This window comes from Lepisma saccharinum, chromosome 29, assembly GCF_977018435.1.
Source record: "Lepisma saccharinum chromosome 29, izLepSacc3.1, whole genome shotgun sequence".
NCBI classification, from domain to species: Eukaryota; Metazoa; Arthropoda; class Insecta; order Zygentoma; family Lepismatidae; genus Lepisma; species Lepisma saccharinum.
This window is the reverse complement of record NC_139257.1, coordinates 25,718,557-25,731,761: the sequence shown is the minus strand read 5'-3', so window position 1 is coordinate 25,731,761 and position 13,205 is coordinate 25,718,557. Positions and strand designations below refer to the sequence as shown.

The following is a 13,205-nucleotide window of genomic DNA, read 5'->3' as shown; positions in this document are numbered from 1 at the left end:
CTTCCAACGTGCTGGTGAATTCTTCTTGTAATTTGGAAACAACGACATGCAACCGTTCTGCGTCTATATCGTTCACGACGGTTTGAAGTTCAGAGAAATTCTTTTCTATTGCGGAAGTTCGTTCTTCGATTTCGAGTTTCAATTTTTCCAAATCTTCATTTTTCGATTGAAATTGCTGTAATTTGGCCAAATCATTTTGAAGCGAATCCACGCTCAACTGTATATTTTGAACGTTGTCGTAAGAAGGTACGTCGACATAATTTTTTATCAGCGTCTTCAGTTCGGAATCGATTTTCAGAATGGGGTCGAGACATTGCGTTTGGAGCGTAGCGATTTCCGACTCTAAACTTTTGTTTAAGGTCTCCTGCAAAGCAATCAAATCGGTCCTCAACTTCTTAACTCGAATGTCCAACATGAGAATCTCTTCTGCGTGGTCTACACGCTTGGTGTTGCCGAAAATGTCGTTAGGCATTTTTGGTTAACGGTTATTTATAATAGGATAGACGATTCGTAATTCTACAAAGAGAGGAATGAGTTTGTCGTAATCTCCGAGAAGTTCCATGTAAAGATAATCTCCTGCAGAAACATCGTACGTAATGTTAGAAAGCATCTTGTCGTGCTTGATTCGAAAAATATTCTTGCCGGTAGAAATTTTGATTTCGCCTGCGTTTTCCGGATTCACGGTGATTTGAAGTTTCCCGTCGATCGGAATTTCGTAGAAATGTAAATTGTTATTAAAAACATAAAACATCTTGCCCACATCGTCATTCAGTTTCGTCCAAATGCTGTTGAGATGAACAATCAGTAAACCATTGAGTTTAGATAATACGGAAGGTAAGAGGTTATTGAAATTTGGCGGTGCAGTCTCCATGTTGATCTGTTTGCGGAAGCCAAAAAGATTCATTGTCCTTGTTAGTTATTTAAGAATACGGTCAAAGTTTTTTTTTGTAATGACAGGCAAAGTTTTTTTTGTTTGCTTGCGTCACAATACAGGCACGCGCGCGCGCGTGTGTGTGTGCGACACATTGTTCCCGAAAAAGGTTTACAAAGGTCACGATATATAAACATTTGGTCCCACAGTTGGAAAATTACGATAAGGTGCATTCATCCTTCAAGGATGAGAGAGTGCATTCGTCACAATACACGCGCGCGCGTGTAAAAATTATACACCGTGAAAAGCTACGACGAGTTGGAAACACTGCTGGTAGGGTTAACATACACCATAAAAGGCTACGCCTCGCCCCGAGTTGGCAACACTGCTTGTGAGGTTAACATACACCGTGAAAGGCTTCAAAATATCATATAGTGGAATTTTTGTAGAGTGGGTTGGCAACACCGACAAGTCTTGAATTATTATTTGAGGCTCGAATCATCATTTGATGCTCGAAATCATTATTTGAGGCTCGAAATCATTATTTGATGCTCGTCGGTGTTGGCAATTTCTATTTGTAGGTTAGCTTATTCAGTAAAAGATCATATAGTGGAATTTTCTTCGGATGAGTTGGTAAAACCCAAGCCTCAAAAAAAAACATCCAATAGAGTTGCCAAATATAAAAAGGGGACAATAGACCCCCCTCATAAAAGGCTACAATAAGAGCCCACAGTGTTGCCAACACTAGGCCCCAACAGTATTGCCAGACATAAAAAATACATGGACCCCTCAGGCCTTTTGATGAAAATTTACAGTGAAAAAAACCCAGTAGGTTAACAACACTGTCAAACTACGGTAGTGTTGCCAGATGTAAACAGGGGGCAATAGACCCCCCTCATAAAAGGCTACAGTAAAAAACCCCAGTGTTGCCAACACTAGGCCCCCAACAGTATTGCCAGACATAAAAAATACATGGACCCCTCAGGCCCTTTGATGAAAATTTACAGTGAAAAAAACCCAGTAGGTTAACAACACTGTCAAACTACGGTAGTGTTGCCAGATATAAACAGAGGGCAATAGACCCCCCCCCCTCATAAAAAGCTACAGTGGGCCCACAGTGTTGCCAACTCTACCCTCAAAATATACATCATAAAAGGCTACGACGAGCCTCAAATGATGATTCGAGCCTCAAAAGATTATTTAGAACCCGGCCACCTGTACTACTAATATTTCTTACAAGAATAATTAACAATGGCAATTAATGGCAAATGCAATTAACTAACGTGTTCATCAATAGGATTACCGCTTCTTGTAATAAAGATTTTACATGTTGGATTTGGATGATAATTTTTTAATAATACTTTCACTTCCATTTTAAAATGAAATTTGTTTATGTCAGACTCGTCTTCGCACATTGCAATCTAACATGAAAGCACATGTGTGTGATTTCGGATATAGTGGAGAAGATGTCATCAGCACCACACTAGAATGCATTTATGCCCCTCTCCCTCCCAGGCATTCTTCCAAATAAAGAAAATGCAGGGGGACCTTATATCAGTGGCGGTAACAAAGGTGTCGTGCTTCGCTAGTTGTCACTCTATTGCACCTACACTATGGGCTCTTAATGCTTAGCCTTGACTACAAAGAAAAAGTTAACTCTCCTCCTCCCCTTCAATTTCCCCAGTTTTGGCATCCAATTACCGGAACAGATTTTGATGTATGAATGATGCAGCATTTCAGAAAATTTTGCCACAGCAAAGTCGTCCGTGTAGGTAGAGTTGAAAATTATTCGAAAACTTATTTTGGTGAGGGAGGTCAGCTGTTTACCATGTTTCTTGGAATTCTTCCCATTTTTTCCCTTTGCATAATTTGTCAATTACGAAAGTACAAAATCACAACTGAAACTGCAACTGAAATAGGTTATCCCGTGTTGTGAAGATGCCAAAATGTTCGTTTTAAAAAAAAAAAAAATATTCGTTTTAAAAGGAGACGGTATTTTATCAGGAAAAAGTAATTCTTCTTCAATATTGACACAGATTGATAACATGCCATGCAAAGAATAATCCTTGCTCAACATAAATAATTCCATCATCCATGAAAGATTTAAAATGAAATGACTGTATTTTTTCTTTAACATCGGGAATATTTATCTCGAATTCATGACTCAAACAGTGAATTACTGTTATGCCATCCCAAATGATAATAGAGTACACAATCAGAGGGGAAAAATTTTCTTTCCCTGGTTGGGAAGGAAATTATAAATGTAGAGCCGAGGATGTAAAAGGTAAAAGAGGGGAGATTCTAAATTTTATTTTATTCTAATATTCTATTCTATTCTAAGGAGAATCATATACAATTCTATTTTTGGAAAATTTTGAATAACAAGCATTATCGAAGAGAAAAACCGTGTGTACTGAGAGAGTTCAAAGTTCAAGCGAGCCTTCAGTTTTGTACAATTTATTATTATTATCGGTATTTGCAAAATTACAATTTGCTTTCACTATGTTTTGTAGTATTCGAATTCTATTAAAACGATAAGACTATCTGAATAACGATAATGATGTTAGTGGATTTAAAATATTTTAGTGTTCAATGCCGAGAAGTAATTTCAGAAAGTAACGGAATTTTGACTACTTTTAAAGTAAACGTCAGTTACTTTGCATTATGTAAAACTTGGCCTGATGTGACTTTCTCAAACCAAAGTAATGCATATCCGCACAGAAGTAAATTGAGAAAGCTTGATAATATAGAAACAAAGCCAATATTAGTAGATTCGAAGCGCATCATGTTATCAATATGCAAGAGTAAACGAATGATCTATAGTATACTACAATACTCGATAATACAAACTTTACACTCAATTGAATGTTCGCTTATTATTATACGATACATATTATGGAATTCCCCTCATAGATTTTATTGCAGTCAAAATTGATAAATTCTACAATGAGTGTAAGTTAATTTAGAGAGATAAAATGTGAACATCATTTGCAATATTTAATAATTTCATAATTTATTACTTAGTATTCATTTGATTGTCCTAATTTCAATTTTAAAAGGAAACTGAAGATTTTCTACATACCCTTGGGAACCGCTGGTGTAGTGGTAGGTGGTACACCTGAAATAAATATTTAATTTTAGTTGTTATTACATGTAAAGCGTTCTTTAAATGTGACATGTAACGGGATGTAGATACACTAAATTCCGTGAATTGTGTTGGATAACTTTTAAAATTACCTTCAATTTATGTAAAATACAAGAAATTCAGTCCGTTAATTTGCAATATTTCAGAAAATGCAGGTGTATCAGAAGTCCCTTTCCACTCCTTGTAAGATCGGCAGTGAAGTTTTCTTTCCTTTTTTCAAAATGTGATATAAGAGATAAATAATAGGCCCAGGGGGACACCTTTTGGAGTATGTCACGCGGACGGCCGCCATCTTCGTTCCGCCATCTTGAATTGAACTTTTCTATTTAAAATGAAAGTTGGGTAATTTGATACATGATCATATGCTAGAATTTCTTCTGGATGTCAAAACTGAAATCAGATTTCATGTAACTACATTTGGTGAACAATTATTGGCAATTGAAAGTGATGTTTGCCTGTTCGTTGCAGGTGTTGAACCATGCCGTTATAAACTGAGGAACGCATCCAGATCGTCAAACTGTGGAGTAGGAGAACTGCCCGTGCAGTGGCTGCCGGTTTCAACCTGCGTCATCCAGAACCTGTGTCATAAGTTGCAGTGTCATAGTTATTTACCAAATTGGAGGAGACAGTAACGGTCTTGGACAGACCACGTATTGGACGACCTCGGAGAGTCACGGATGAAGCACAAGTTACAGCAGTCTTGGCCTCCTTCTCGACATCATCGCAGCAAAGCACACGTTGTATAGCAATGCAATATGATACGAGTCACAGTTCGGTGTACATGGTGCTACAGAGGCACAAGTGGCATCCGTATCAGGTGCAAATGTAGCAACACCTCTCCGAGGACGATCAGATTGCCGCGTACAGTTTTGCAATTGGACTATCGCGCAAGTACGGGTATGTCCAAACGTTTCTATGTAGATACTCCATTCCGATGAAGCGAACGTCTACTTGGATGGGGAGGTGAATAGGCAAAACATGCGCTAATGGTAAACTGACAAACCCACATGGACAGATCCTACTAAAATGACCGGTGCAGGAAAGATTATGGTAAGGGCAGCCGTATGGAAAACACGGACAATAGAGCCTTTTTTTATCCAAGGAAATTCATATGCGGAGTGATTCCTGGGGATGTTACAGGAACAGATACTGCCAGATCTGATGTCGGAAGATGGTCCATCTCTCAGGTTTTTTCAACAAGATGGTGGGCCTCTTCATTATGGCGTCCAGGTGCTTCAATGGATGGCCGACGACCAGACCTAACACCAATAGACTTCTACCTTTGTTAACAAGTTGAGCCTATGGTTTATTTTGTGAAAATTCGTGATCTTCGTCATCTGGAACAACGTATCATGGCTGCCTTTGACCAAATTTCACCAGATACCTTGCTCGGTGTCCACAGACATTGCGAGAAGCGTCTGCAAACGTGCATTGCCCAACACAAACAACATGTGGAGCACATTCTGTAACAGATAAACGTGACTTTCCGTAGCTAATAACTTTTCGCCAAATGAAGTTACATGAAATTTAATTTCAGATTTGACATCCTTACGAAATTATGTATCACATGATCCACCTATTATTTTAAATAAAAAAGTTGAGTTCAAGATGGCGGAACGAAGATGACGGCCGTCCGCATGACATATTCCAAAACCTGACACCCTATCCATATCAAATTCCATGAAAATACAATGAATATTAAAGGACTTCTAATATTTTGTAATATTAATGTGTTCATGTTTGTTTCAAAGTTAAAAAAATGAACTGGAACATTTGCTACATCTCCGTTGAATTATCTTCTACGGTGTTCTTCTGTGTCCATGAAATAATAAACACATTGTGTATCCATATGTATATTGCATACGTTAAATGGAATGCATTGAGTTGATACTGGTAATTATTAATGACTAATCTCATACTTGTCCAACGATATATCTGTCCTTTCCTTGCAATAAGAGAATATTCGTGAAGATAGTGTAAAAAGAATGTAGATAAATTCAAAGTATTACGATGAGTTGAGTTAGCAGCTTCTGCATTCATATTTTCATAATTTGCAATTTAAATGTTTTCTACAACAATACCAATTAAGAAACATGTTCCACAATAAGATTACGCTTCTTATAATAAAGACTTCACATGTATGAATTGGATGATACGTTTTTAATAAAACTTTCGTTTCCACATTAAAATGATTTCTTTTTATATCAGATACTTCTCTGCACATTGCCATCTAACATGAAAGCACACGAGTGTGAATAGTTAGGGCTTCCTACATTCTCGATGTCGGATATAGTGCAGAAGATGTCATCAGCAACATACTTGAACGCCTTTATTCCCCTCTCCCTCAAAGGCATTCTTCCAAATGAAGAAAATGCAGAGGGAGCATAGATCAGTGGCGGCAACAAAGGTGTGGTGCTTGGGTGGTTGCATCTCTTTTGCATCTTTACTATGGCCTCTTAATTCTAAGCCTTGACTACAAACAAAGAAGTTAACTGTCCTCCTCCCCTTCCATTTCTCCAGTTGCGGCATCCAATTGCCGCAACAGATTTAGATGTATGAATGATGCAGCATTTCAGAAAATTTTGTCACAGCAAAGTCGTCCGTGTATGAAGAGTTGAAAATTATTCGAAAACTTCTTTTGGTGAGGGAGGTCAGCTGTTTACCATGTTTCTTGGAATTCTTCCCATTTTTTCCCTTTGCATAATTTGTCAAGTACGAAAGTACAAATTCACAACTGAAACTGCAACTGAAATAGGTTATCCCGTGTTGTGAAGATGCCAAAATGTTCGTTTTAAAAAAGCCAAAATATTCGTTTTAAAAAGAGCCGGTATTTTATCAGGAAAAAGTAATTATTTTTCAATGTTGACACAGATTGATGACATGCTATGCAAAGAATAATCCTTGCGCAACATAAATAATTCCATCATCCATGAGAGATTTAAAATGAAATGACTGTATTTTGTCTTTAACATCGGGAATATTTATCTCGAATTTATGACTCAAACAGTGAATTACTGTTATGCCATCCCAAATAATAATAGAGTACACAATCAGAGGGAAAAAATTTTCTTTCCCTGGTTGGGAAGGAAATTATCAATGTAGAGCCGGGGATGTAAAAGGTAAAAGAGGGGAGATTCTAAATTTTATTTTATTCTAATATTCTATTCTATTCTAAGGAGAATCATATACAATTCTATTTTTGGAAAATTTTGAATAACAAGCATTATCGAAGAGAAAAACCGTGTGTACTGAGAGAGTTCAAAGTTCAAGCGAGCCTTCAGTTTTGTACAATTTATTATTATTATCGGTATTTGCAAAATTACAATTTGCTTTCACTATGTTTTGTAGTATTCGAATTCTATTAAAACGATAAGACTATCTGAATAACGATAATGATGTTAGTGGATTTAAAATATTTTAGTGTTCAATGCCGAGAAGTAATTTCAGAAAGTAACGGAATTTTGACTACTTTTAAAGTAAACGTCAGTTACTTTGCATTATGTAAAACTTGGCCTGATGTGACTTTTTCACACCAAAGTAATGCATATCCGCACAGAAGTAAATTGAGAAAGCTCGATAATATAGAAACAAAGCCAATATTAGTAGATTCGAAGCGCATCATGTTATCAATATGCAAGAGTAAACGAATGATCTATAGTATACTACAATACTCGATAATAAAAACTTTACACTCAATTCAATGTTCGCTTATTATTATCCGATACATATTATGGAATTCCCCTCATAGATTTTATTACAGTCAACATTGATAAATTCTACAATGAGTGTAAGTTAATTTAGAGAGATAAAATGTGAACATCATTTGCAATATTTAATAATTTCATAATTTATTACTTAGTATTCATTTGATTGTCCTAATTTCAATTTTAAAAGGAAACTGAAGATTTTCTACATACCCTTGGGAATCGCTGGTGTAGTGGTAGGTGGTACACCTGAAATAAATATTTAATTTTAGTTGTTATTACATGTAAAGCGTTCTTTAAATGTGACATGTAACGCGATGTAGATACACTAAATTCCGTGAATTGTGTTGGATAACTTTTAAAATTACCTTCAATTTATGTAAAATACAAGAAATTTAGTCCGTTAACTGCAATATTTCAGAAAATGCAGGTGTATCAGAAGTCCCTTTCCACCCCTTGTAAGATCGGCAGTGATTTTTTGTTTCCTTTTTAAAAATGTGATATAAGAGATACATAATAGGCCCAGAGGGACACCTTTTGGAATATGTCACGCGGACGGCCGCCATCTTTGTTCCGCCATCTTGAATTGAACTTTTCTATTTAAAATGATAGTTGGGTCATTTGATACATGATCATATGCTAGAATTTCTTCAGGATGTCAAATCTGAAATCAGATTTCATGTAACTACAACTGGTGAACAATTATTGGCAATTGAAAGTGATGTTTACTTCTTTCTTACAGGTGTTGAACCATGCCGTTATAAACTGAGAAACGCATCCAGATCGTCAAAGTGTTGGATTGGAGAACTACCCGTGCAGTGGCTGCCGGTTTCAACCTGTGTCATCCAGAGCGTCACCCTGTGTCATAGGTTGCAGTGTCACAGTTATTAACCAAATTGGAGGAGACAGTAACGGTCTTGGACAGACCACGTATTGGACGACCGAGGAGAGTCACGGATGAAGCACAAGTTACAGCAGTTTTGACCTCCTTCTCGACATCACCGCAGCAAAGCACTCGTTGTATAGCAATGCAATATGATAGAGTCAAAGTTCTGTGTACATGGTGCTACAGAGGCACAAGTGGCATCCGTATCAGGTGCAAATGTAGCAACACCTCTCCGAGGACGATCCAGATTGCCGCGTACAATTTTGCAATTGGGCTATCGCGCAAGTACGGGTATGTCCAAACGTCGCTATGTAGATACTCCATTCCGATGAAGCGAACGTCTACTTGGATGGGGAGGTGAATAGGCAAAACATGCGCTAATGGTCGACTGACAAACCCACATGGACAGATCCTACTAAAATGACCGGTGCAGGAAAGATTATGGTGTAGGCAGCCATATGGAAAACACGGATAATCGATCCCTTTTTCATCCAAGGAAATTCATATGCGGAGTGATACCTGGGGATGTTACAGGAACAGATACTGCCAGATCTGATGTCGGAAGATTGTCCATCTCTCAGATTTTTTCAAAAAGAAGGTGCGCCTCTTCATTATGGAGTCCAGGTGCTTCAATGGATGACCGACGACCAGACATAACACCAATAGACTTTTACCTTTATTAACAAGTTGAGCCTATGGTTTATTTTGTGAAAATTCGTGATCTTCGTCATCTGGAACAACGTATCATGGCTGCCTTTGACCAAATTTCACCAGATACCTTGCTCGGTGTCCACAGACATTGCGAGAAGCGTCTGCAAACGTGCATTTCCCAACACTAAAAATATTTGGAGCAGATTCTGTAACAGATAAACGTAACTTTTCGTTGCCAATAACTTTTCGCCAAATGAAATTACATGAAATTTAATTTCAGATTTGACATCCTTACGAAATTATGTATCACATGATCCACCTATTATTTTAAATAAAAACCTGACACCCTAAGCCTATTATGTATCGTCCATATCAAATTCCATGAAAATACAATGAATGGTAAAGGACTTGTTCATGTTTGTTTCAAATTTAAAAAAATGAAATGGAAAATTTTGCTACATCTCCATTGAATTTCCTTCTACGGTGTTCTTCTGTGTCCCTGAAATAAACACATTGTGTATACATATGAATATTGTATGCATATGCGCGTATATATAATGCATATGTTAAATGGAATGCATGGAGTAGACACAGGAATTTATCACTGACGAATCTCATACTTGTCCAACGATATATCTGTCCTTTCTTTGCAATAAGACAATCTTCGTGAAGATAGTGTAAAAGAATGTAGATAAATTCAAAATATTACCATGAGTTGAGTTAGCAGCTTCTGCATTCATATTTTCATAATTTGCAATTTAAATGATTTCTACAAGAATAATTTCAACTATGGCAATTAAGAAACTTGTTCCACAATAAGATTTCGCTTCTTATAATAAATACTTCACATGTATGAATTGGATGATTCGTTTTTAATAAAACTTTCGTTTCCAAATTAAAATGATTTCTTTTTATATCAGATACTTCTCTGCACATTGCAATCTAACACGAAAGCACACGAGTGTGAATAGTTAGGGCTTCCTACATTATCGATGTAGGATATAATGCGGAAGATGTCATCAGCAACGTACTTGAACGCCTTTGTTCCCCTCTCCCTCAAGGGCATTCTTCCAAATGAAGAAAATGCAGAGGGACCATAGACCAGTGGCGGCAACAAAGGTGTGGTGCTTGGGTGGTTGTATCTCTTTTGCACCTGCACTATGGCCTCTTGGTGCTAAGCCTTGACTACAAACAATAAAGTTAACTGTCATCCTCCCCTTCCATTTCCCCAGTTTAGGCATACAATTGCCGCAACAGATTTTGATGTATGAATGATGCAGCATTTCAGAAAATTTTGTCACAGCAAAGTCGTCCGTGTAAGTAGAGTTGAAAATTATTCGAAAAATTCTTTTGGTGAGGGAGGTCAGCTGTTTACCATGTATCTTGGAATTCTTCCCATTTTTTCCCTTTGCATAATTTGTCAAGTACGAAAGTACAAACTCACAACCGAAACTGCAACTGAAATAGGTTATCCCGTGTTGTGAAGATGCCAAACTGTTCGATTTAAAAAAAAATATATTCGTTTTAAAAAGAGCCGGTATTTTATCAGGAAAAAGTTATTATTTTTCAATGTTGACACAGATTGATGACATGCCATGCAAAGAATAATCCTTGCTGAACATAAATAATTCCATCATCCATGAGAGATTTAAAATGAAATGACTGTATTTTTTCTTTAACATTGGGAATATTTATCTCGAATTTATGACTCAAACATTAAATTACTGTTATGCCATCCCAAATGATAATAGAGTACACAATCAGAGGGGGGAAATTTTCTTTCCTTTTTTTGGAAGGAAATTATCAATGTAGAGCCGGGGATGTAAAAGGTAAAAGAGGGGAGATTCTAAATTTTATTTTATTCTAATATTCTATTCTATTCTAAGGAGAATCATATACAATTCAATTTTTGGAAAATTTTGAATAACAAGCATTATCGAAGAGAAGAAGCGTGTGTACTGAGAGAGATCAAAGTTCAAGCGAGCCTTCACTTTTGTACAATTTATTATTATTATCGGTATTTGCAAAATTACAATTTGCTTTCACTATGTTTTGTAGTATTCGAATTCTATTAAAACGATAAGACTATCTGAATAACGATAATGATGTTAGTGGATTTAAAATATTTTAGTGTTCAATGCCGAGAAGTAATTTCAGAAAGTAACGGAATTTTGACTACTTTTAGAGTAAACGTCAGTTACTTTGCATTATGTAAAACTTGGCCTGATGTGACTTTTTCGAATCAAAGTAATGCATATCCGCAGAGAAGTAAATTGAGAAAGCTGGATAATATAGAAACAAAACCACTATGAGTGGATTTGAAGCGCATCATGTTATCAATATGGAAGAGTAGGCGAATGATCTATATTATACTACAATACTCGATAATACAAACTTTACTCTCAATTCAATACTCGCTTATTAATATCTGATACATATTATGGAATTGCACTCATAGATTATATTACAGTCAACATTAATAAATTCTACATTGAGTGTAAGTTAATTTACAGAGTTAAAATGTAAACTTCATTAGCAATATTTAATAATTTCATAATTTATTACTTAGTATTCATTTGATTGTCCTAATTTCAATTTTAAAAGGAAACTGAAGATTTTCTAGGTGGTAGGTGGTACACCTGAAATAAATATTTAATTTTAGTTGTTATTACATGTAAAGCGTTCTTTAAATGTGACATGTAACGGGATGTAGATACACTAAATTCCGTGAATTATGTTGGAACGCATCCAGATCGTCAAAGTGTGGGATTGGAGAACTGCCCGTGCAGTGGCTGCCGGTTTCAACCTGCGTCATCCAGAACGTCAACCTGCGTCATAGGTTGCCGTGTCACAGATATTAAAAAAATGGGAGGAGACAGGGAAGGTTTTTTGAGAGACCGCGTATTGGACGACAGCGGAGAGTAACGGATGTAGCACAAGTTACAGCAGTCTTGGCCTCCTTCTCGACATCACCGCAGCAAAGCACACGTCGTGTAGCAATGAAATGTGCTATGAGTCACAGTTCAGTGTACATGGTGCTACAGAGGCACAAGTGGCATACGTATCAGGTGAGAATGCAGCAACACCTCTCCGAGGACGATCCAGATTGCCGCGTGCAGTTTTGCGAGTTTGCTATCGCCCAAGTACGGCTAGGTCCAAACATCACTATGAAAATACTCCATTACGATGAATCGAACTTCTACGTGGATGGGGAGGTGAATAGGCAAAACACGCGCTATTGGTCGACTTAAAAACCCACATGGACAGATCCTACTAAAATGACCGATGCAGGAAAGATTATGGTGTGGGCAGCCGTATGGAAAACACGGAGTGATACCTAGGTATGCTGCAGGAATAGATACTGCCAGCTCTGATGTCGGACGATGGTTTTTTTCCCAGATTTTTTTGACAATATTGTGCGTCTCCCGATTATGGCGTGCAGGTGCTTTAGTGCCTGGATGAACAATTTCCTGGGGAAGGGATTTGTGGACTTGCGCCCATTGAATTGCTTGTCTGAACACCAGACTAACGCCAATTTACTTCTATCTTTGTTAACACGTTAAGGTTATGGTGTATGGTTTAAAAATTCTTGATCTTCGGCATCATGGCTGCCTTTGACCAAATTTCACCAGATACCTTGCTCGGTGTCCACATATATTGCAAGAAACGTCTCCAAACGTGCATTGCCCAACACAAACAACATGTGGAGCACTTTCTGCAAAAGATAAACATGACATTCAGTTGCCAATAACTTTTCGCCAAATGAAGGTACATGAAATCTGATTTCAGATTTAACATCCTTATGAAATTCTAGCATATTGTTATGTATCGCATGATGAAACTATTATTTTAAAAAAAAATCAATTGAAGATGGCGGAACGAAGATCCTGGTCGTCCGCGTGACATACTCCAAAAGGGGACACCCTAAGCCTATTATGTATCGACCAT

The 13,205-nt window shown here is 37.1% G+C and overlaps 1 protein-coding gene across 34 annotated transcripts in view; it reads right to left on the bottom strand.

Moving 5' to 3' along the window:
• Window positions 1–13,205, bottom strand: part of LOC145981491 (uncharacterized) — a 79,681-nt gene that overhangs the window by 22,884 nt on the left and 43,592 nt on the right. For 24 of the 34 annotated variants that reach the window (XM_083114720.1, XM_083114721.1, XM_083114725.1 and 21 more), the window contains 2 exons: window positions 7,934–7,969; window positions 3,954–3,989 (listed from right to left, as the gene is read on the bottom strand). The exons of 2 other annotated variants lie outside the window; for them this stretch is intronic. In XM_083114720.1, coding sequence (XP_082970846.1) covers window positions 3,954–3,989; window positions 7,934–7,969 — 72 coding nt within the window. The remainder of the gene's footprint in view (window positions 1–3,953; window positions 3,990–7,933; window positions 7,970–13,205) is intronic. 8 more of the 34 variants (XM_083114726.1, XM_083114741.1, XM_083114742.1 and 5 more) reach the window with 2 other exon arrangements.